The following is a 26,056-nucleotide window of genomic DNA, read 5'->3' on the forward strand; positions in this document are numbered from 1 at the left end:
TACTGGCCATAGTTACTACTGTAACTACGGTTCCAAGCCGTGCAAGTACTGGCCATAGTCAATACCGTAACTACGGCTCTATGCTGTGTAAGTACTGGCCATAGTTACTACTGTAACTACGGTTCTAAGCCATGTAAGTACTGGCCATAGTTACTACTGTAACTACGGTTCCAAGCCGTGCAAGTACTGGCCAGAGTTACTACTGTAACTACGGCTCTATGCTGTGTAAGTTCTAGCCATAGTTACGTCTGTAACTACGGTTATATGCCGTGTGAGCCCTGGCCATGGTTACTGCTGTAACTATGGCTCTGTGCTGTTCTCTTCTTTAGAAGCTAGTTATCTGGTCTTAAACATGTGTGTTATTTGACTTGATCTCGCTTGATCGTTAGCAGCAGCCGCTCGGCTAACGTCTTGCGTATACTGTTAAGCTTCTTTATTTTACCCAGCTAGGTGAAGGCAGTGCTCTCGCTCCCTCTACCGGTAATGCGGATGTAGCTACATCCCTTTTTCTGTTCGGCGAGTAGTAGCACCGCTCTACTCTTCCCGTTCAGCAGGTAGCTGGTGAAGGCTGTGTTCCCGCACCCGCTCCCGGTTACACTGCATCTGGCATTCGTCTCTAACTCAACCAGTGAAGGCAGTTCTCGCCCCCGCTCCTGGTAGACGCCAAACTGCCTCGTTTTTCCATTAAGCAGGTAGCCGGGGAAGGCTGTGTTCCCGCACCCGCTCCCGGTTACGCTGCATCTGGCATTCATCTCTAACTCAACCAGTGAAGGCAGTGTTCTCGCCCCGCTCCTGGTAGACGCGGAACTGCCTTGTTTTTCCGTTAAGCAGGTAGCTGGTGAAGGCTGTGTTCCCGCACCCGCTCCCGGTTACGCTGCATCTGGCATTCGTCTCTAACTCAACCAGTGAAGGCAGTGTGCTCGCCCCCGCTCCTGGCAGCCGCGGAACTGCCTTGTTTCTCCGTTAAGCAGGTAGCTGGTGAAGGCTGTGTTCCTGCACCAGTTCCCGGCTATGCTGCATCTGGCTACCTACAGAATGGTTCATTCATGTAGCGCCTATATGGCTTCTCTTGAGCCCGAGGACGGCCACGACCGCTGCCCCTCCTGCCTCGGCCGCCTCTGGCGGTCAGTGGGGACGACATTCGAGCATCTGAGGGAGGTTCTCACGGTAAACGCCTGCATGAGCTGTAGCTGCATGCCTCGAGTGCTCAGAGTGGCTAGAATCACTGAGGTGGAACGTCTGGCAGCAGCCAACAGACACCTCTCCTTGTCACATCCTCCTTCAGATAAATTTGGCCGTTCCCGGCGACTTGAGGGAGCGATGGCTATGTGTGCTGCCCCCAATAGAAGGACTAGAAACAGGCTGTCCTCTAAAGTGGATCGGTTAGCTGCCGATAGGGGCATGATGAAGTCGCCTCTTGGCCCTTCAGCCTGGGCCCGGTGTAGGGGCTGCTAGCGGGCCGCCTGTCCCCCCCGGCCCCCCTCCTTCGGTTGGCGCCCCTCCTTCGGCTGACGCACCTCCTTCGGTTGACGCACCTCTGTATGAGGACGCCTTGTCACTGGTACAGACTCGTCGCCAGGTTTCGTAGGTCAGCTGCCCTGGAGGCACTGGAGCGTGCCGCCCAAGCTAGGCAGACCAGGCAGCAGCACTCGGGTCTTCGCAGACCTGTGCCCACTCCCAGCAGGCCCAGGGGCCGCTCTAGCAGCCGCACTCAGCCGCCGGATTACAGGGGTGGTCTGCAGAGGTCTTAGCGGCCCACTCAACCGCCTCCCAATGACTTTCGTGCCCCAGGTCGCCCGCCTTCCAAGCGGCCTCGTGCCCCAGAGCCTTACCGGAGCCCCCCAAGAGGCTCCAGGGTCTGGGGGTCTGGGGGGCTGGCCCCTGAAATCCCGGGGGTGGACCGCAGCTCCGGCCCCTAGCCTTCGGCTGGGTCTAATTGACAGTCGTCAGCGATCCGGCAGGGGCCCTAGCTCTGGGCCAAGAGTTGTCCGTCCTTCTGTCCAAGGATGCAATCAAGCCAGTAAGACCCTCTGCTTAGCCCAGGGGGTTCTACTCGGCGTACTTTCTTGTGAGAAAGAAAGTCGGCGGATTTCACCCGATCTTGGACCTCAGAGGAATCAACAGATTCCTGAAGGTGCTGCCATTCTATATGCTGACCACTGCATACGCACAGGTGGAGTGGTTCCCAACCGAGGACTTGAGAGATACCTACTTCCACGTGGACAACGTGCTAGAGCTTCGGGCTGTGCAGCTTGCACTCACGCACTTTCTACCCCAACTGGGGGGCAAGAATGTGCGTGTTCCTTGGGGACAGCATGTACGTTGTTGCTTAGACAACAGTCCCTTCTAGATAGCGGACATTCTCACTCCACTCTGAATTTATGTGTGCAATCTCTGCCCGACATGTGTCCCTCTTTATGAGAGGGGCTTTACGGCAGCGTCCCCCTAGCACCCCGAGGGCTCCGGCTTGGGACCTGCCCCTGCTGCCCTATCATCTCCTCCCTTTGAGCCCCTGGCCCAGGTGGGGCTTAGGTGGCTGCCCACAAAGGCAGCATTTCTGCTTGCCATAGTCTCAGGGAAGTGAGTCGGGGAGGTGCATGTCCTCTCCATAAACAATATATGCCCGAGGTGAGACTCTCAGGCGTTGCCCTTTGGGCAAATGTGGCATTCCCGCCCGGGGTCCTTCCACAAACCCACTTCAATCAGCCTGCCCAGCTGGCACGCTTTGACATTCAGGAGTACGGCACGTCGAAGTTGCTGTGCCCTGGGGGTGCCCAAAGGGCATATATCAAGGCTACTGCCTGTATACGGCAGGAGGAGCAACTCTTGATTTTGCCCTGGCGGCACTAAAGGAGGTTAGGCCCTCTAACCAGTGGCTGCCCCACTGGGTTGTCGATACCATCTCACAGGCTTACGGGGCCAGTGGCCGCCCCCTGCCATCAGGCTGAGATGCCACTCTACAAGGAGCATCTCAACATATTGGGCTGCCCTGAGAGGGGTGCCCCTGGAGACCATCTGCGCCGCGGCGTCGTGGGCGTCTTCTGGCACATTCTCCAGTTGTCATCAGGTCAATGTCACCACTCCCCATTCTTTGGGCGTGGTCCTTTTGCCGAGCTCCGCTGCTTCCAGTGGTGAGCAAGGGCTTGGATTCTTCATGACATGGTTGGTATAGTCATCCAGTGCTAAAGCACCGCCTCTGGCGGTCAGCAGTGTTGGGCAAGTTACTTCCAAAATGTAATATATTACATATTACTTATTACTCTCTTTTGAAAGTAATAAGTTACATTACAAAATTACTCTCTCTGAAATGTAATGAGTTACACTACTTTAGTTACTTTTCTAGTTACTTTCACCAAAATAACCGCAAAAGAATGGCTAGGTATTTTAAATGCTAAAATGTAGTTTAGTGCAGCTCATTATACATCTAATGAAGGGCGATGTGGTATAGCATAAAAACTGTGTAGGCCCTTAAGGCTACTGACAACTTGTATTACACGGCTTAGTTGAATACTCCATTCTGATCGTAATTCTTAACATGTGACACGTTGTTAATACAGCAGTACAGACCACTGTCAAGGACTATAACGAAGGTTGCTAAGGAGGATCAAGAAAGAGAAAGGAAAAGAGGTTAAAAGACGGAGCGCTGGACGTCAGATAAATCACCAGAAGAAGGCAGACAGGAAGTAAACACTAACAGGACACGGAATGGTCTCTGTATTTTGTTTAGTATGTGGCCGTGTACAGGCCCGGCTCCAGAACAACATGACTCAGGGTGCCTCTGAGATTACAGGGGGCGCAGCAGTAGCAGGTTTACATGAGCAATAGTGGCCGGCAACAGCAATGAGAAATAGCATTGATGGTCCCAATGAACAGATTATAGCATTTGTTATGTTTTGAAACCACGCAAGTGAGAACATTTCAAGTGAGTTAAAAGTGCAATCCTGAAATATCTCATACAGTCCAAAGTGGACTGTGGCAAAGAAAAGCACAAAAGCTTCAAAACTGTACTGATAAAAGAAATGAGAACATATTGTAAATCAAGGCAAATATTATTTGAACCAGCTCATGGTTTGAAATGGCAAACATTGAAAAGCAAAAGTATTATTAAAACCATGTAGCCTACTAAACATCACCTTGGTCCCATCATATACTCTGGGTAGAGAACATTTACTGTGCTTGAAAACTGGATCACATCATCATGTGAGGTTGACTTTGTGTGATCATTTCAGCTGCAACATTAGCTTGTTGATAAGCTTGGGATATGAGATCTTTGTGTAGCCATTCGTGGTGAAGGCATCTGTGCTATTGTATGCATTATTTTTGACCCAACATTTCTACAGGCATGGCAGAATATGGCACTATTTTCACATATTCTAGCCCTTGTCTATTTGTATACCACGAGCTGCAAAATGACCACCTAACACCACTGTACAGGCGGGTACTTGTTTAGATTTACCTGGGCAGGCTCTGTGTTGCCGTGGTATCCTGGCTGGCACCCGCGGGCCGCAGAGGGGCGGCGTAGTTTCGGGCGACGAAGAGTGCTGCTCCGGGGTTGAGGGCGGCGAGTCAGGCGGGAGTAAGCTAGTGTCCACAGCGGAGGGTAACGTGATGTCCCCATCTGACCCGTTGCTACGGTCTGCAGTAGATGCAGTGGTGCTGGCGTTTAGTGACGGTTGCTTTAACCATGTTCGTATAAATGATTATCCACAGATGTGTGTCACTGCTGTGGAAGCACTTTGGAAATGATGCACGCGCAGCGGAGCAGGTCACGCGCACCTGACACAATTTGTTGTTAGTATTTTTCGCTCCGTTCTCTTTTTTGAATACATCCCGGCGCGAGGCCTGAAGGGTAAACACCTGGTTTACTAATCTACTCGCACGTATGTCTGGTGTCGGAATGTCTCGCTATGTTAGTACATTGTTAAAAAACAAAACACCATTTAATTTCGGGTTAAAATGTGTTGTAACTGCGTTACTGAGCATTGTAACGGGTAATATATTACCCACATTTCATTAGTAATGCGTTACATTACTTCGTTACAGCAAAAAGTAATATATTACTGTAACTACGTTACTTTTGTAACGCGTTACACCCAACACTGGCGGTCAGTAGGGACGAAATAGAACGATAGTTACGGCTGTAACTATGGTTCTATGAGTCCCGGATGACCGCCAGAGTTCCCTGTCACTCAGAATTCTTGTGTGCTCGCGAGAAGATTCTGGGAACAGATCCTCTGACAATACCGGCTGATATAGCCGGTGTCACGTGGGTCACAGGTAGGGTTGGGTACCGAGAACCGGTTCCGGTTCGGAACCGGTTCCAACATTTCGATTCCAACGGTATCATTTAGAAATGTGAATTTCGGTTCCGCTTTTCGATTCCTGAGGAAATGTTTCTCGCCGCTCTCCGTAGCCTACTGCATGACTGCAGCGGGGCGGGAAATGTAGCGTTGTATCTACATTTCCTACAGTGTAACCTGAGACCAGGGCCGGCCTGTCGCACTGGCATTATAAATGTTCGCCTAGGGCGCCAGATCTGTGGAGGCGCTGCGCTGACAGCTCTGGGAGAAAAAATAAATGTTTTGACCGTTGGTGCTCATCCTAATTTTCGGCCTTGATGTAACAACATTCATAATTAAGTAAATGTAACACCCTTTTCATCCCGGTTACACTTTTCGTTTGCCCTGTACGATGGGCGCTGCAAGTGATGAAAATGGGGGATGTTGGCTTATCTGGCAACCGCAGGTCACGAGGGTGCACTGGAACCGGCGCTGTTGTTATTAGCATCTGGTGCTAGCTGCTCTTACGGAAGAAGAAGATGTTTCTACAATGATGTGGAGGGAGAGTCCTCTCCAGTCAGACTGAGAGGCTGATAACTTCAGCTCAGTGAGGTAAAGGACTCGCAGTGTTTAGATAGTTCACTTTAGTCTAAGTTATCTCAGTGGGTCTCAAACGTTTTGATCACAATTTATGTAAACACATATTTCCAAGGCACTCTTTTATAATTATTGGGATAAAACAGGTTTGAAATCATTCCAATGTATACTATAGGACAGTAAACCAGACATATCGTTTAAAACTGGAGAGATAAAATAGTAAAATAAGATATGAATGAACAACAAAAATAAAATGCATTACATGTAGGCTATTTGTTATTTAATTATTCAAATGTAAACCGATCTTTTTCATATGGGTGTTTGGAGTTGTACCCCCTAGATCTAGTCTCTAGTAATTCTGCGTGTGCACCAGATTGAAGCATTTTACTTCAAAATGTTCAAACATTTCTTCCCGGTATGCCTGAGAGGCAGATATGCTTGTTTTTCTCAACAAGAACTGTTTTTAAAAGTTGAACTGTTGTAGCTTCAGTGGTTCTCAGGTTAAAGTTACATAGCAGTGAATATAAACAGACTGATTAATGTGAATATTACTGTAAACTAACCTGTGTAAAAGTTTCTCGAATAAATGTAATTTTTTTGGTGGAAGAAGCATGTATCATTTTTTTACCCTGCCCCTCAAAGAATCGGAATCGAGAACCGTTAAGAACCGGAATCGAAAAGTAGAATCGGAATCGGAATCGGAATCGTGGAAATTCAAACGATACCCAACCCTAGTCACAGGTGACTTTGTTGTTATTGGTACTCGAGCTGCGCATGCGCGCGATGGACATATCAGTGCTAAAGCACCGCCTCTGGCGGTCATCCGGGACTCATAGAACCGTAGTTACAGCCGTACCTATCGTTCTTCATATTTGGACATTACATGCGGTGTCCTCCCTATCATTAAACTTAAATAAAACAACATTAATCATATTTGGAAATAGCAATACACTAGCATCCATTAAGATAGATGGGATTTTCATTGAGAGAGTTAAAGAACATACATTCCTTGGAATCACAATTGATGAGAAACTGAGCTGGAAACCACATAAAACCTATTCATTCCAAAGTCTCAAGAAGTATTGCAATATTAAACAAGGCAAAACAGATTCTTGATCAAAATTCCCTCTACATTCTTTACTGTTCATTGGTGTTACCTTATTTAAGTTACTGTGCAGAGGTTTGGGGCAGTAATTATGAAACTACAACACAACCCCTATTTATTCTACAAAAAAGAGCAATAAGACTTATTATTAAACCCATTATTCTTAGAGCTAAAATTATTAAAACTGTCAGATCTTGTTGAATTCCAAATTGCACAAATCATGTTTAAGGCAAAAAACGTTCAATTACCTGGGAATATTCAGATATTGTTCAATGAAAGACAAGGGAATTATTATTTACGTGGTTCATTTATATTCACTAATGTTAGGGTACGCAAAACAAAGAGAAGTTTTTGTGTTTCTGTTTGTGGGGTGAAGATCTGGAACAATGTGAGTGAGGAGCTGAAGGGATGTCCAAACATCAAATTATTCAAAAAGAGGTATAAAGACACAATGCTCACAAGGTACAGGGAGGAAACTGCTAAACCATAACTGTTATGTTCTTGATTTGTATTCTATTTATGAATTTGTGTTTGTATGAATTTGTGTATGTACATATGTATATATATATAAATATATAGAGACAATTCTCTTAACTTGCCTGTATATATTATATGAATGATTATATAAATTATTCAAGGTTAAAGTATACATTGATATTGTATGTTAACATATATTAAGATGTAAAAAGAAAAAGAAAAAAAAGTTTTTAAAAAAAGGGAGAAGGGGTCGGATTAAATAAGTGTAAACTTCTTCCGACCCCTTTTCGGACGTGTAATTAGCAAAAGTGTTGTTGTTTATTGATATCAGACAATGATACTACAGATTATTCAATGATTAATTAAATATTTCGTTTTGTTATTGCATTCATTTGTATAGTACTGTATCATGTCTGTATCATCTTTTGTTTCATTTGTATTTTCTTTGGTTTTACACGCTCGAAACAAATAAATAAACTAAACTAAACTAGCTTAGCGGAGTAACGTTAGCTTTTCACTTCTGCCGATATTATAAAATTGGTGTCAACAGGAAATAATGCTTTGAACAAAACGTGTAAATATTATCTTTGCAATATTCCGAAAATCCAATTGAAAAATATCATTGCTTTCTGTCAAGGGAGCCCTTGCGATGCTAACTTTCTACAAACATCCTTATCACTGCAGTGCACCACTTATTTTATACTGCTTTGTGTGCCAACATTTTTTTTCAGTTATGCTAATATCCACAAGGTGCCAGTGTAGAGCTGCTTGTATTTGAACTGACTGTAGACTTGGTTCAAAACTTCGAATTGGCAGGCTTTATAGGCTACAGTTCAAGCTCAGCGGTGATGTAAGCCAGTCTGAAATGTGCTGCCAGGCCCCAGCAGCTCCCAACTTCAGACCAAAGAGCAGCACTCTGAACTCTCCAGGAAGGGAGGGGGGGGGGCTATAATGTGAGCTTACCTAGGCTCCATGATATTAGAACACTTTGGTTTCTTTGCCCATCGGTCATCTTTTGATTACATTGTGTATATAATTGGATAAACTCTTCCTCAAACTTCATTTCGAACAATCAATCAATTTTTATTAATATGGCTTAATATCAAAAATTCCAAAAGTGTCTCAGTGGGCTTCACAGACTGTACAGCAGCAAGAACTCCCAAAGAAACCCCACAATTAACAGATGCAAATGTTATAAGAGCCGGAGAGAGTGACGTACAATAGATGTCATGTGTACAGCATTAACAACACAATAAAATTACAACATAGACAATACAAGTGACACAAATGATAATGCAAACATATGAGAGATTAACACACATGTGGTCCAGGTATAGTTATCATATACTAAATTGACATAACATACCCATACATTCATTCAGTGGGAATTTACTGGGAAATATGACATTCAGACTAACTGTCAAATATGTTTCGTAACAAATCACTGAGATGATGCCACACATGTTTAGATGAAACATTCAACACTGTCATGGACAATTACAAATAAACTACTATATAAACATTTAGAAAAGAATGGATACCACTACTGGCAGGTACAAACAAAAGGGAAAGCCCACCCCTGCAAAGTGTTCGGTTACCTCATAAATAACCTCTGGAATGCTTTGATGATCTGCCTTGTCCCTAAACCTACATCACTTCCTGCCTCTGGGGTTCTGGGAACAATACGTGCCATGCCCCTTACTCAGAGCACAATGTATTGTGGTTGCAGTATAATCTACACAATGTCCCCCCTTTCCCTTTCTAATGTGTTGGACTGACATCAAGATAAGGCACATGTTGGCTCATAATCTCCATTATAGCTGCAGAAAATAACATGGCACAAAGTTAAGTGGTTATTTTTTGTGTGCTTTTTCATCGGAATAATTATTGGCATTCACTTTTTTAGTTACCAACTACATTTTTCAATGCTATCCAACAGCCAATTAACCCACACATTCAGCTCCAGTCAGTTCTTTATCATACCCTGATCTTCATCACATCAACACCAGTGTCAGGACCACAGGTGGGGAGTTCCTAATCTACTGACAGCAGGACCTCCTCCTTATGATATCTGATTGATCACAATGGGGTCTCGTCTCCAAATACCATTCATATTTCTATCATCTTGTGCACAGAATGCAAATGTCTTTTAAAAAAAGATCTCCTGATTGAATTACATTTAGGATGGATTATTAAAACAACAGGTTTAATGATGGTTGCTCGGATTTCATAGCAGTCAAACATTTAGACTTCTATAATGTGGCCCGAGGTGCCACAGATCACCCCTGCGTCTTCATAGTGGGCACAGTTATTGGTCCCCACCCCGGTGTGTTGGCAGTCCAGCAGACTGGACTCTGTCCCGTCACACTGAACGTCATCCAGAAGAATCCGCAGATCCTTCCCTTCCCCGAACTCTGAGTTCTTGGCCGCCTTCAGAGCCCGCGTGAAGCCCAGTTGGCGGCACACCACTTCAGCGTTATTGATGTTCCACAGGTCATCGCACACGGTGCCCCACTCCCCGTTTACGTAGAGCTCCACCCTCCCACGGTCGCTCTGGCCTCTTTCGCCCCCAACCAGCCTCACCATTCCATTCTGGAGCTCGCGGACACTCTCCGTTCCGGTTTGACCTTTTCTGCGTCTGCCTTTCCGCCTGGGGGGTTTGGTGGTTGTGGTTGGCAAAGGGGGGGTAGCACCATCCGGCAGTCCCAGACGGTCGACGAGCTCTTGGAGCCAGTCGGAGGAATCTGTGGGCTGTGGCTCAGGCTTGGCTTTGTGAGGTTGTTCAAGACCAGTTAATGCTAATGGAGAATGATGAAAAAAACATGAGAGCAAATATGAATAAAATCAGATTCATGTCACAGAATGAATTGGTTTGGAATAATTCAGTAGTGTTTGGCTGTGGACTCACTTTCCTGAGGAACAAACTTGATGAGGTTACTTTTCACTCTGACAGGAAGAGGGTCATAGTGGCATTGTCTCGGTGGAGCGCGTCTGAAAAACAAGCAAAAACAGCGGATAATGTTTGTATTATGAAAATAAGATCTTTGGCTTACAAACGTTTATGATACGTTCACGTTTCTTCAGCAGGATAAATTATGAATGTTAAAAATGTTTCTTAATTTGAAAGCCAAAAGTCAAAAGCTAACAATAGTCTTTAACCCTCTGGAGTCGGTGGACAAGAATACAAAGACAACAACAAGGATCCCTTTGGACATGGGTAAGTGTAAATATTACAGTAATGGTGTACTGGCAATGTGTGGGGAATACCGCGAAAATGAACAATAGGTTTATTGATATATATTTTTTATCGATAGTCATGAACTTTTTCTTGGGACAAAATAGACTACATTAGCAAACGTTTACTCTGTGTTAACGTTATTTTGGTGTGTAAAGTGAGATTACATGTGTAGATGATTAAATTATTCGTCCCACAACGGAGACATTTACAGTGACATGTTTTTGCCATCGATTATTTTATCATACAGATGAGACTTTGTCATAGATTTATTTATATGTGTGCCTGTTATTATTTTTACCGTCCTGTACAGATGAGACTTTGTAATTAGATGTAGCCTATGTATATGTGTGTCTGTGATTTTATACTGAATGTAACGTGTGTGTGTGTGTGTGTGTGTGTGTGTGTGTGTGTGTGTGAGTGAGCGAGAGAGAGATCGAGAGAGACTCCTTCTCCAACCTCTCAAACTTTCTTTTATGTGTGCATTGTTATTTGTGCTTGAGCAACATTTTACTTGAAATTAGTAATTATTGTCCTACATTTGTATTTGTTTTACAGAGATGTTTCACAGCTGTCTGGGCCTAGTGGCCCACAGGCAGCGTTTATCCAGCAGCCACAACATCCATCTGTGCCGGCCCCCAGGTCAAGATCTACTGTGGCTCAAGGGCCTTCACCAGAGCCATCACCACCAAGGACCAGCAGCCTCCACCTCCATCTGCGGCTGCCACCAGGTCAAGATACACCTCAGCACAAAGGCTCCACCACAGCCACCACCTTCAACCCAGCCAGCAAGGAGGTCTCGTGGAGGTCTCGTATAGCACTTGTACACCCCACCTACAAAGGTTGAATGCTCAATTTGTAGTTTTACACCTCACATGAACCTTGGTATGTAATACGAAGTCCTTATTCAGTCCTGATGTATCTCAGTCCCTGCTGTGGTGAAAGTAGAGTGATAAACACCTATTTTACTCAAAATTCGAACTTAATTTTTTTAATTTTCGACATGAATAACACATTTATATACAGTGTAATTCAAATATTTCACTGCTTTTGTGATCCTAGGACTTTGTTAACCAAATCTAAAACACCAAAACAATTCGATCACATGAGTACATTTGTGTTTTCACAAGAGTTTTGAAGATTTTCCGAAAATCGGATGTAACATTTTAAGCTTTTGAGCTACTTATCGCATCAAACAGTGCTCCAAGGTGAGCAATTTGCATATATAGCAATACCAGAGATTGTCCTGAACATTTTGATATTTAACACATGGGGTGCCATGTGAGAAGAAATACATTTTAAAAGGGGATTTAAGAAAACATCTAAAAATCGAGAAAATACCCTTACGGTACGTCCACACAGCAGCTTTAGACGAATCTTCCACCGCTTCCAACACTTCTCCGCCCATTGACTTTGAATGGGGATGACGTCACTTTGGCTCGCTTTTCGCCGAACTGCATTGTGGGGGAGCGAAGCGAAGATTTCCAGGATTCAAAAGTTGAGCAATGTTCAACTTTTGAAGCTGAGCTGGAAGCGTCAGCCAATCAAACACGTTTATGCAAATCTGACAGTAGAAGCGCTAGCCAATCAAACCGCGTGTAAGCAGGGAGAACCAAACGAGAAATCACGGTAGCAAATCACCCGGTTCTTTTCGACCAGAACTATTAACGGGATACAAACCGGAGGAACCAGGCATGGAGGGAGGGGGCAGAGACAGTGGGTGAAACTGGTAAGCTTTCGCCTGTTTGGGGATTTTTTATATATATATATATTGCTCGCATAAAATCCCCGGGGTTTTTTGCTTTGTATGTCGGGGGCGGGAGATTCATGTGATTGGTTGTTGGTCGCATTGCTCGCAAAAAATCCCCAAGCTGTCAGACACGCCCAGCTGCTGTGTGGACGTACCGTTAGACTCCAGAGGGTTAAATAAACACATTCACGGTCGCATAGCACGGCTACGCTAACGGCGGCTAATGTTCGGCGTGATGACTTTTAGTGGTGGTCTCATTTAGACGCTTGTTATCAACTGCTGCTTTTAAGACACATAGACGTTTCTGACATTCACCAGGCTGAAATTCTTGTCGTAGAACAAAAAGGTAATAAATCAAAAACATGTTAAAAAACGTCTTCAAGACAAGGGAGCTGTACAATGCTAACTCTTTCCCAGGTTTTAGGACTCAGTCCTTCACCACTCTACTGCTTTCACATTTCAGCCAGCACTGCTTTCATTTCCCCATCTCTACCACAAGAGACAGGGAGTATAACCTCCTCATTCAGCAGCACCGAGACCCTGAGAAAGCACAGATCTAATCTTAGGTCCAGGCCCAGTTTGATCTCAGTACTGCACATCCCTCGGGCCGACAGAGAAGAATGACATGCCTGTGTTCCTAATTGTGAACAGATGTGTGTCTTACATATCCATTCCACAGAAACAGTATTAGGACTGTCCATACCCTGCACATTGAGCAGTTATTGCACATGACACACGTGTTTACTGTAATCATGGTAATCTAGTGCGAAAGAAGAAAAGTAATGATTATGTTAAGCACTGTATGAAAACCCTGTTTCTGCCCCAGCTTGGACTATTCCATACCCCCCGTGTCAATGGACTGAACCTTACGAGTCACTCGTCTGTTGGATCACATTGTCTGACTGACGGATTGGGTGGTGGTTCTTTGGAATGTGTATATTTTAATATACCATAACATGTTTATTACACTTCATCATAGTGGGTCTAACAGAGGGCAGGGATATCTTACTGCAGCACAGTAGCAGTACATTATACACAGTGTGTGTGGTACACACCTTGAGGGGTCCACCACTTTATAGACGACTCCTGAAGGTGATGTCGCGCTCGGTACTCCAGTGGACATGAAGTAAAGCTCGCCTGAAAGAAAGATCAACACACTATTACATCAAAGCATATTCCACAGGTAAAGACATCTCCAAATGACAGCTAGTGTGAGTTTGAGGATGTGTGTGTGTTCATGCGTTACCAGCTTCATCCTCTGCGAAGGAGATGATGTACTGGTGGTAGTTGTTGATGAGTCCAGGGAAGGCACAGGTCATGCCCTTCCCCATACAGACCTCATTGTACTTCCATGTCCCTGTGTTTCTGTCTTCCTGCAGACTCATCAAACGTCTGGGGAGGAAAGCAAGAGTGTGTGAAACCTTCTGATGGAGCGTTGGGAGAGCTTTTGCTCATGTACCAAGTAACACCAACTTCTACTTCTATGTGTACACAGATGTGGAAGAAGTACTCAGATCTTGCACTTGAGTAAAAGTAGAAGTACCAGAGTGTAGGAATACTCTGTTACAAGTAAAAGTCCTGCATTCAAAATGTTCCTCAAGTAAAATTAGAAAAGTATTATCAGAATATAGTGAAAGTAAAGACAGTAAAAGTAGTCGTTGTGCAGATTGGTCCATTTCAGAATAATATATGATATGTTTTATAATGATTGATCATGAAAGTGTTCTCAAAGCTGGTGAAGGTGCAGCTAGTCTGAAGTACTTTGTAGACTGCAGGGTAGCTGGTGGATTCACTCCAGGTGGAACTAAAGTCTGATTCAACACTTGGTTAGATTTCACATCATTCATCCACATCTGTAAAGTAACTAAAGGTAGTAAATACATGTAGTGGAGTAAAAGTACACCATTTACATCTGAATTGTAGTGGAGTAGAAGTACAAAATAGCAAAACATTTAAATACTCAAGTAAAGTACAAATCTCTCAAAATGGTACTTAAGTACAGCACTTGAGTAAATGTACTTAGTAACTTTACACCTCTGTGTTTACGTGTATCATTTTCCAAAGCATGAACTTGATTTTTACGATACAATAAAACATAAGATCAAGTTTGAATATATTCTTGCATCACAGTAGCTCCATTTGCAAAACCATCAAGGACACATATCTAAGACATGAAGGAACCTCAATAACTGAGTACCATACTGTATGTTGAAGGCCCTTTAACCCTCTCGAGTCGAAGGGTATTTTCTCGATGTTTTCTTAAATCACCATTTAAATGTATTGCTTCTAACATGGCACCCCATGTGTTACATATCAAAATGTTCAGGACAATCTCTGGTATTGCTATATATGCATATTACTCACCTTAGAGCACTGTTTGATGAGATAAGTAGCTCAAAAGCTTAACATTTGACAAATCCGATTTTCAGAAAATCTTCAAATCTCTTGTGAAAACACAAATGTACTCATGTGATCGAATTGTTTTGGTGTTTTAGATGTGGTTACCAAAGTCCTAGGATCACAAAAGCAGTGAAATATTTGAATTACACTGTATATAAATGTGTAATTCATGTCTAAAATTAAAAAAATTAAATTCGAATTTTGAGTAAAACAAGTGTTTATCACTCTACTTTCACCACAGCAGGGACTGAGATACATTAGGACTGAATAATGACTTCATATTACATACCAAGGTTCATGTGATGTGTACAAATTAGTGCTGTCAAAATTATCGCGTTAATGGCGGTAATTAATTTTTTGAATTAATTGCGTTAAAATATTTAACGCATTTAACACATGTGCAGAATGGCCCGCCCCATACGTGCCACCAGTGGCAGCGCCAGGGTATGGCTGGGGTAGGCTACACCAGAGTCCTGCATCGGGTCGGGTACCCGACGGGTGACCCGCAAAAAAGGTGATTCGCGGGTGGTATTTTTCCAAACGCTTTTTTCCGGGTTCGGTTCTGGGTAAAACAAAGATGATGCGGGTCGGGTCGCGGGTGTTGCATAATAAATATATTGAAATAATGATAATTTAGTTTAATGTTTAAATCCTCAGACCTCTCCCCCGCGGGACCGCGCATAATCATAACCTCTGCAGCGCATCAATCTGCTGCTGAGCGCGCCACATTCGAAATGGCTGAGGTGAAGCTCTAGCGGAGAATACAGCATTTTCAATAACACTTCCTCAAGAGCGAAACCCAGCGTCTGGAGGCTTTTGGTTCCTAGATGGAGAAAATAACCAACATCCCACGCTTTTTGAGACAAATATGCAACTGCGTGTGTTAATAATTGCACGTTTTCACTGCTCATATATAGGCTATGCGGGTTCGGGTCGGGTCGCGGATCTTGTGCCGACGGGTCGGGTCGGGTCGGGTTGCGGAACTAATTGGCAATATGTGCGGGTAGCGGGGCGGGTTCGGTATTGCACGTTGCGGGTGCGGGGCGGGAGCGGGTCTTGAAAATCAGACCCGTGCAGGACTCTGGGCTACACCCATACCAAGAAATGGCTTAGCCCCACCATGACAAATGATGTTAAAGTAAGCAAAATAACGTCTGCCAACTCGCGGAGTAAATTGCACAGACGGCAGTTAGTAAGATTGATTTCAGTAGCCACGGTTTTGAAAACTTTTGTCACGTAGTGATCGTCTTCTCAATAGAACATCTTTGATAACGGCGTGGTGTTGTTGCAGGAAGTCCCGACGCAGAATACTCTTACTGTAGTACAGGGCAGAGCCATATAATAGTAATAATATGGCTCTGGCACAGGGGTGCACATAACTGGTACGCAGGTTATGTGCGTAATCTGAAATGCGTACCGTCACTTGTGTCACAAAGCGCATTTGCGTACCGACGTACTTGTGAAGCTTTTCCAGAAGGCGGTTAGATCACCGGACGACAGAGTCGGTCTCCGTGTGTACAGACGTCCATTGGTCATTTCAGACCATGATGGCTGCCGGCCGAAATTTCCTTGACGGACACACAAATCCACCAATCCCACACAGTGTAAAGTCAAGCTGCTTTGAGCGGCCATATTGGGTGCTGTGCCCTGATTACAGTCTCACAGGAGATACCGCTGGAAAGCTACTCTTCCAGCGATTCCGCGGATATCTGAATCATATTTCTACTCCTTATAATCGAAAATATATGATTAATTAAGTACAATTATGCGCACCTGGACGCGCCGGCGCGTCCACCGACTCCAGAGGGTGTACATTTGATCCGAAACTAAACTCCCTCTTTCATTTTAAGAGTTACTGGTGCATTAAAGAGTGCTTCAGTCCTATTTTAAATGCATTTGATCACATAAAGCTTACCCGCTCATGAAGTCTCCAAATATGTACATGCCGTTCATGTTAGGGTATTCACAGCCTCGGTAAACATAGCCCCCAGTCACCGACTTGCCCATCGTGTGAGGGTACGCATAAATAGGGAGGACATCATCTGAGAAGAAACCCACAATTACATTTTACTGAGTTTCTCCTTTGTCTGTGCTAGCCATTTCTCTTTACAGTGAAGCCAATTCCTCATGTTGTATTATCAGCAGTAATACATATGAATATGTGTGTTTATTAAAATAATTGATCAGCCTTTTCGATTGTAGATATTCAGTGTCCAAGTAGTATTGGAAATGAACAGTCATGACACTAAATTACCATGATTACAGTAGTATAGTAAATATCAAGAAGAAGAACAATGCAGTTCTAACTATTAAAGTAGAGTAGAAGTTACTAGTTACTCGATTTTTTATGTTTTTGAAATTTGTTTTATGGTTTAACGTCTTATACCTATATATTATGTTGCATTGTTTGAGGAGCCTGGGACTTAAGACTTTCATTGCCCAAACTACACTGTAGCTACAGAGCATATGACAATAAAGCCTTTGAATCTTTGAATCTATAAATCTTGAATCTAGTGGTAATCAAATCTAGAATATGGCAAATAAATCACGTCATAGGTTAAACTGATTGATGTTTTAATAAAAGAGGTTTCCTATGGTAGATGATGGTCAATTGGTGCTTTCACAAAGTCCCTCTGACACCCGTTCGAGTTGGATAAGTTCTAATGATGAGTTCATGACCACTGTTTGAATAATAATATGTTTCCAATCCATTGGACTGACCGGAGCCGGCCTACCTAGCGAGCTGTTGGCACACAGCTTCTTATCGTAGCAGGAGAAGCCCTCTTTGGCTCTCCATCCGAAATTTCGACCTTTCTCGATGATGTCTATCTCTTCAAACTTGTTCTGGCCCACATCCCCGCAGAAGATACGTCCTTTGCCCTCTTTGGTCCGAGGGTCCCCCCGGTCCACGGAACACCTCCACATATTACGCACACCGTAAGCATAAACCTCTGGTCGTGCCCCCCAATTTTGTACAAAGGGGTTATCTGGAGGAATTCTGTACAATGGACCTCTGCTATTGTTATCCACATCGATCCGGAGAACTTTACCCAATAGAGCCGACCTAAAATAGATATGGAAAAAGTCATATTTTATCCCAAATGCAGAGAAATGCGCATTTACTCTTCATAAGTCTACAGTACACAAACATTATAAATGATGAATAAAATCAGATCTTGACATCAGGAGCAAGAGTCTTTACTAAGTTTTCTGAAATGTGGTTCATTCATTGTTACTTAAGATCATTTGAGGGTTTCAGTTTGCGTCATTGTGTAATTCTTACTTGTTCTGGGCATTCCCATATTTCCCAAATGGATCTCCTGCCATTCCCCCATCGCCTGTGAAAATGTACAAGTAGCCATCATCTGCAAAGAGTAGTTGCCCTCCATTGTGGTTGGATGCTGGTTCGTCGATCTCTAGAATAACCCTGGAAGGAAGTGGATATCAGACAAGAATAGACCAAGTGTAGGACATGTGTTGGTCCCTACCTACCGCTCAGAGGCATGATCCACCACATTCATGTCATGGGCTGACACTTGAAACTCACTGATCCTGATCCTCTCATCAAAACCCACCTCCACTGAGTAGTACACATAAAGCTTCCTATTGTACTTGTGCTTGGGGTGGAAGGTAAGACCCAGAAAGCCCCTCTCGTCTCCTTCCCATGAGGACGTTAACACTACCTTGGTAATGTTCAAAAATGGTTTCTCCAGTTTGGATCGGTCAGGAAGGTAGGTCCACACCAAGCCCACCTGCTCCGCCACGAAGAACCGGTGTGTGCCATCGTTGGCGTGCACCATCGCTAGCGGGTTCCTCAGCCCATTCGCGACTTCTTCCAGGCACAGCTGCAGACACCCGTCCACGTCTGACTGGACCCGGCCCAGGTTCAGGGTGAGCTTCTGGTCGCTGAGGAGGTGAGGGTAGCAGTAGTCTGCGTCGTCCAGCTCCAGATACCGGCAGAGACGGGTCCGGTCTTCTTTGACTTCAGCTATGTGTGGGTCGTCAGACAGGAGAGGGATGGTGGACCTGCACTTATTCCAAAATTGTGAGCAGTAGTCAGGACAGAGGCCAGGGATGGTCCTTACCGGGGTGGTGGGGTCTTCAGCATCAAATAGATGAGCTGCAAATGGAGAGCATTCCTGCGCAGAAAGGAAGAGAGATGAGGGATGACGAAGAGACAATGAAGAGGCAGAGTAAAGCACAACCTCTGATCTAGAGTTAAACCTGCCACACCGTATGTAGTCCTTAAACCTGCAATAGCAAGGTTGCAAAATAAACACTGACAACATATTTTATCACTACACATTTTAAGTTGAAGTTGTGAACTTGGTAGAACACAGTTACCTCGTTTCACATCCAGTACATTTCACTTGAAGTCATGTCTCTGCCACCTGGTGGGTGTAAGGCCCAATTCCAATCCGGGCCCTACACCCTCCCCAGTCTCACCTTCACTTGTCTGCACATTTGCATGGCGGGTCTGCCCTCGTTAAGTGTAGTTAAAAGCCAAGTACCAGGACGTGGGAGTGGGTTACCAAACTCTCAAACAACTCATTTAGCTGAGAGTGAGACTCATCCGGTCAGAGCGGCAGGGTGGAGAGGTCTGTTTGGAATCGTTCCATATGAAACAGTTATTTGCTGTGTTTTGTTCTTCATTACCTCCTCATACACACTCTGCTCACCAGCTTGTCTCTTTCTTTGTCTTTGCTGGTTGCTGTAGGCAGGTAGTTAACAGTGGGTTAGGGTTAGGGCTGCTGACACATGGTTGGTGATAGTAGTGAGAGCAAACTAGACATGGGCATTAAAACAAAACATCAGCTGAGTGTTAGTTTGACCTGGCATTATAATATCGGGTTCAACACCGAGATTCAACACGAGACTTTTGATCAATTGTTAGAATAAAACATCTTCGTAGGCAAATGAAAGGATTCGTTCTTTGGCCAGTACACATTTGCATTGGACTGAAGAGGTAGAGGCACGTGTACATGTATCTTTGTGAACCCTCGGATTGCTCCTGTAGGCTGAGCCCCTGGTGAGAATGGAAATGGGCATTAGATCTCAGAACGAACAGTTTGGCACTGAGTGTGTGCATGTGTGTGAATGGGTTCTTGAGTTGATAGAAGCCATAGGAAACATGTACAATTATATAAAATAATATATGATAGATAACTGTCAACTAACTTATGGCACACTGTATGAGCTGGACACACAGGAAGTGCACGCGTATGCATGCATGTATGTCATGAGTAGAAGTTGCAGAAAGCAATGGTGTTTGTCAGACTCAAAGAGACGGTTTTGTTTTTTTTAGATGGGAAACATAATAGTTCATTTTAAATAAGCCTCCTAATTTAAAAGGATACATAATGTAATTGGTTGTTTCATCCTTCAGATCACTAGTAAATAAGGCATATTTCTGAAAAATGTCAAACTCCTTTAAGGGGAAGGGCCCTTTTTGTGTTCCAAGACAAGTGCACACAAAACATTAGGAAATGTTGAGCAAATCTTGGTCTTCCCCCCAAGCATGTTAAAGAAATACCCATGGGTAAATAAAACGTTCTTAATTTTCAGAAAAGTAGCCTACATTAAAATGCACATTCTAAAGTTGGCTACAGAGGGTGGAGCCCATGGGGCGGACTGTTGTGAGATTAGGAGATGCCTGGAATACTAATTGTATATGATATCATATGATAAGATAAGTGGTACACCTGCCTCATAATAAGTTGCTCAATCAGCGGTTTCAGAGCGTCCAAGCCTTTCCTCTCGACATCTCCTCTGTGTGACTGCTGATCATCGGGGAACTTCAAATAGAGGAAGCCTTCATATGTTGTACATTTATTGTAAGATTAAACTGTTTCATAAATCCTACTTTAGTGTTATGACAGCTTTAAGACTCGGTGTGGGATGCAGGCGGATGAAAGAGACTTTGGTCCCGAAAGTGGGGACCCATTTTCTCTACTCCCCTCCCTCTTCAGAACACCTTATAGTCCCTACAATTCATTGCTCAAATACCTTTCAAGAAGCTGGCACTTGATAAAAGCAATCAAACATTACATCAATGATTATGGACAAAGTGGAAGAACTTCGTCCAAGAATAATTTGAACCCTTTTTCTGACCAGCAATCCATGAACCAGAAACTGAAATACACTAACTTCCAATATACCATATAACAGGGTTATAGTTTGCATGTCAACTGCAGCATAAGAAAGAGCAATACATGATTTCATACATCATGTTTCCAGTGGTAAAAGCATCCAGGATTCACAGGAAACACATTCAAATATGTTATACAAATAATAACATGTTTTATGGTCTGTGGATCCTGGATGGTTTTACCACCAGCAAGTTCCTTGGTATAGTTTTAATACGTTCTGTTTCATAAAGCATTTAGTCAGTGGTGGAATGTACAGAGGTCAGGGTTCATACACTTTTTCACCAATGATTTTCCATGACTTCTCCATGACCTTTACCTCATTTTCAATGACCAAAAAAAAATGACCACTGAAAATGGTTTATTTTAACATGGAACAGGAACATAAGGTCTCTGCATATGAAACATGTTGTGCCTATCTAAAACAAATCCAATAGTAGGCTTACTAGCTTCTACACGCTGAAGCAACTGTAGTCAGGGAGGCAAAGTCATCAGGTATGGAAAAGGTGACAAGGACCCGAGCCCCCGACCCCACGGAATATCGGCTTTAAAATGAGGAATAACAGGATTTTAGCAGTCAGACTAAACAACTAAAGCAGCAGTGTTAATAATAACAGAAACGTTAAAGAGTCACATCTAATAGAAATATATAAAAGCATTTATTTTAATTGTGTAGCAGTCAGTTTATAATTTTGGCAGCACTGTTGAGCATTTTGAAAATGTATTTTCATGCCTCTGTGCAAGGCTTAGTCTTTCTATCTGTATAGCCACTGGTGTAAAGTAACTAAGTTCATAAACTCAACAAGTACTATACGTGGGTACAATTGTGAGAGACTAACTTAATGAAGTATTTCAATGTCAGCTATTTTGTAATTCTACTCCACTACAATTCAGATGTAAATGGTGTACTTTTCCTCCACTACATGTATTTAATCCCTTTAGTTACTTCACAGATGTGGATGAATGATGTGAAATCTAACCAAGTGTTGAATCAGACTTTAGTTCCACCTGGAGTAAATCCACCAGCTACCCTGCAGTCTACAAAGCCATTCAGACTAGCTGCACCTTCACCAGCTTTGAGAACACTTTATGATCAATCTTTATAAAACATATCGTATATATTATTCTGAAATGGACCAATCTGCACAGTGACTACTTTTACTGTCACTACTTTCACTATATTTTGATGATAATACTTTTCTACTTTTACTTGAGGAACATTTTGAATGCAGGACTTTGTTGAGAGCTTCATAGTATGAAGTGAATACTTAAAATGAAAGTGAATTATAAATCATATATGATCAATCATATTCTTGTATGAACCCATAATGAGAATGCTTCTTGATGGTTTTTGAATATGTATGTATGCTTACAATTTTAGTTGTTGCTGTTTGATAACTTTGCGTTTTAAAAAGAGGGTGTTGAGATCTTCATAGTATGTTGAATACTTAAAACGAAAGTTAGTTATAATTAAATATAATCAATTATATTCCTGTATAACCCACAATGAAAATGCTTCATATTTTAGGTTTTTCTATATTTACAGCATAAACAAAACAAAGTGGTTTGTTAAGTTGAGTGTAAGACCTATAATGATTTATGCCTACTCTCTGATAAGAGAGTAGGCAGGTTCTTTCCTCTCCTCTCACAGCAGGGAGGGGGGCTCCTGACTTAAGGAGAAACACATTGAGGCCTCAAAAAGGTGGTTATGTCATAGCCATAAAATATGTCGGGTCATGTCCTTTTTTTTACACAAATATGGGAAGGTGTGTCTTATGCCATAGCCAATAGAAGATGTTGGTTGGGAATAGAGGAGGTGTTTTTTTGGGGTTTCGATCTGGTTTTTTGAACATAAAGAGACTGGTTTTTTGAGAGAGTGCGAGAGAGAGGGGGAAACCCCTGGTATACTCTCTCCCGGTAGGCTCTGGCCCTCAGAGCTGGGTTAATAGCTCTCGGTAAGGTTCTCTCAAACTTGGTAAATATCTCTTGAATGTTTTGGTTGAGATGCTGAGTGAATTTCTTTGGATGCTGAGTGGAATGATTTGATGGGATCTTAGATTTAATTATGCTAGTTAGACCTTGCCTGGAATGCGTAATTATTACGTACAGGATCTTATAACTAGTAGTTAGACTCTACCTGGAATGCGTGATTATTACGTACAGGACCTTAGGACTAATAACTCTAGTTAGACCTACCTGGAATGCGTAATTATTACGTACAGGACTTTAGGACTAATACTTTTAGTTAGACCTACCTGGAATGCGTGATTATTACGTACAGGACCTTACGACTAATAATTCTAGTTAAATGGGAGAAATATGAATTAAGGTTTTAGATAAAAATATAACCCCAGCATGATATGTTTCGTATGATTATAATGTGTTAAAAGGTAAAAACCCTGTATTAGTTTGGACCTATTTTTCTTCAAATAAACTGATCTCACCTTTTGGACTGGGACAACTAAAAGAAAATCTGTGCTCTCCTCTCCTGCTTCAAAGGTAAGACTGCACCCTGCCACACACACTTAGGTAGGAACACACCTCATTTACTGATATCAAAATCCTTCGGGATCGCTTAAACAGATTAAAAAGAGTTGTCTGAATAGAAACAGCAGTTAATTGAACCTGGTTCTTCGGGGAGTTAATAGAAGTGAGATCTTGCTGACGTTGGTGGATCTGAGCCAAGCAGTAAACTTACATAGACGCAATAACTTCGGTCAGGTCAATTAGTAGGTCAGAGTAATTTACCGGAATAAATTATCAGGACCTCACCTACTCTAAACAACTTTTACTGTGATAGAGTATTCCTCTGGTACTTTTACTCAAGTACAAGATCTGAGTACTTCTACTTTTATTAAGTACAAGATCTGAGTACTTCTACTTTTACTCAAATACAAGATCTGAGTACTTCTACTAAAGTACAAGATAGGTGTACTTCTACTTTTACTCTAGCACAATATCTATACTTATACCACCTCTGTTTATCGCCTATGAAAAAAACTATTAGAAAACGAAGGCTAAAGCTAACGTTAGCAGATAGTGACAATGTATACTAGCTAGCTAGCTCAACGATTCCTTAAATGATATTGCGACAGAAAATATTTTCAGTTCACATCACGCTCTGCCGCTCTGCTCTGAACACCTGAACGGCCCGTTCTAACAGCTGTTCACCAGCGGCTCAGTCTGTGCCTCAGTGACTCCGCACAGTTAAGGAACGCACCGTAGATAATGTAGCTGACCCTCATCCCGGAGCAGCAGAGTTCAGCCGGCCCGACAGGCAGGAAGACTCGAGCACACAGTTTGCGCTTCATATATAAAAAAATAACACCATGCTGATGATGGCAGCTCGCGACCGCAGATTATTTCGGCGATTAGATAAAATGTAAATTATATTTGACACAACTTTAGTTACATTTCCATGACTTTTCCAAAACTTTGGGAAAAATATTGTTTTCCAGAACTTTTCCAGGGCCTGGAATTTGCATTTTGAATTTCCATGACTTTTCCAGGTTTTCAATGACCGTACGAACCCTGAGAGGTTCATTTACTCAAGCTTAAGTACAATTTTGAGGTACTTGTACTTCTTTTGAGTATGTTCATCATGTTATGCTACTTTACACTTTTACTCCACTACATTTTTTTAAACACCTTCAGTTACTAGCTACTTTGCAGACATAATATAAATCAACCAATATATCATTATGTATTATTAATGGCAGTATCGAAAGGAACTAAGTGGATTTAATGAAGTACAATTGTGAGAGACTAGTACTTTAATGAAGTATTTCAATGTCAGCTATTTTGTACTTCTACTCCACTACAATTCAGATGTAAATGGTGTACTTTTACTCCACTACATGTATTTAATACCTTTAGTTACTTCACAGATCTGGATGAATGATGTGAAATATAATTAAGTGTTGAATCAGACTTTAGTTCCACCTGGAGTAAATCCACCAGCTACCCTGCAGTCTACAAAGTACTTCAGACTAGCTGCACCTTCACCAGCTTTGAGAACACTTTCATGATCAATCATTATAAAACATATCATATATATTATTCTGAAATGGACCAATCTGCACAATGACTACTTTTACAGTCACTACTTTAAGTATAGTTTGATGCTAATTCAAGTAGTTTTAATCATTCATGATTCATAAAGCCTATCCCAGTGACAGCTCTGAGGGTCAGTGTTCTGTGTGTGTTGCTGTGTGTGTTGCTGTGTGTGATGATGTGTGTGTTGCTCTTGGCTCGTACTACAGGCGGTGATGGAGAGGGTCTGGACGGAGACCTTTGCCCTACCTGGCAGATCATCTCCAGCACGAACCCAGCGCAGTTGGCATATCCATAATAATCAAAGTTATCCATGATCCGGTAGTACTTTGCCCTCAGCTGCTGGTCCTTCTCATAGTCGCAGCAGCCGAACTCCTTGTACATGACGCAGAACTGGAGCTCGCGCAGCGGTCTGAAGGGGGGCTTGAAGTCCAGACACTGGGGATGAGGGGCTGCAGGTGCGATACACAACACCAGGACACACACCGTGAGGGCCCTCAGGACCCCCAGCCCGCCCGGGACCCGGACACACTGCCTCATCACGGCTTGCGGTTAGGATTCTGCAAGATGAAGCGACTTCCGGTGTGCACTTTGCCCGTTATATGGTCCTCTGACGTGGGGAACGTGACCCGCAGTGACTCGTGCTGTCCCGGGACAAATGGGCAGAGAGAGAGTCGAATAATACCAACACGAATACCAGCAAGAGTTAATATCGCCAATATTAATTTAGAGTAATAGTTACACAATCAAAATCATTTCAAAGTAAAATGTAATAAAACCAAAACCGTCTTTGAGACATAGTTAATAACACAAGTAAATGATGGTAATGAAATCAACAATAGTTAGAGTTAATAACAGCAAAATGATCCCAAAAATAATAAATAATAACACCAAAATCAGCATAGACTAGAGTAATAGTAAATTATTGTAATAACATCGACAAGAGTTATAGTTTTTGATGGTAAATCAAAGCACGATATTGCTGTTTTTGTAGATGTTAGTCTTGGAGTGATA

At 43.0% G+C, this 26,056-nt stretch overlaps 1 protein-coding gene across 1 annotated transcript; it reads right to left on the bottom strand.

Annotated features, from left to right (window-relative positions):
- Nucleotides 1-9,268: 9,268 nt before the first annotated feature.
- hhipl1 (HHIP-like 1) lies at nt 9,269-25,660 on the bottom strand. The gene is made up of 9 exons (XM_034111663.2): nt 25,292-25,660; nt 18,336-18,982; nt 18,127-18,270; nt 17,579-17,907; nt 16,759-16,885; nt 13,690-13,835; nt 13,499-13,580; nt 10,367-10,449; nt 9,269-10,256 (listed from the first exon to the last, which is right to left on the bottom strand). The coding sequence occupies exons 1-9, from the start codon at nt 25,580-25,582 to the stop codon at nt 9,703-9,705; spliced, it is 2,403 nt and encodes an 800-aa protein (XP_033967554.1). The 5' UTR covers nt 25,583-25,660; the 3' UTR covers nt 9,269-9,702.
- Nucleotides 25,661-26,056: the final 396 nt, after the last annotated feature.

The sequence above is a fragment of the Pseudochaenichthys georgianus genome, chromosome 22 (genome assembly GCF_902827115.2).
Source record: "Pseudochaenichthys georgianus chromosome 22, fPseGeo1.2, whole genome shotgun sequence".
NCBI lineage: Eukaryota > Metazoa > Chordata > Actinopteri > Perciformes > Channichthyidae > Pseudochaenichthys > Pseudochaenichthys georgianus.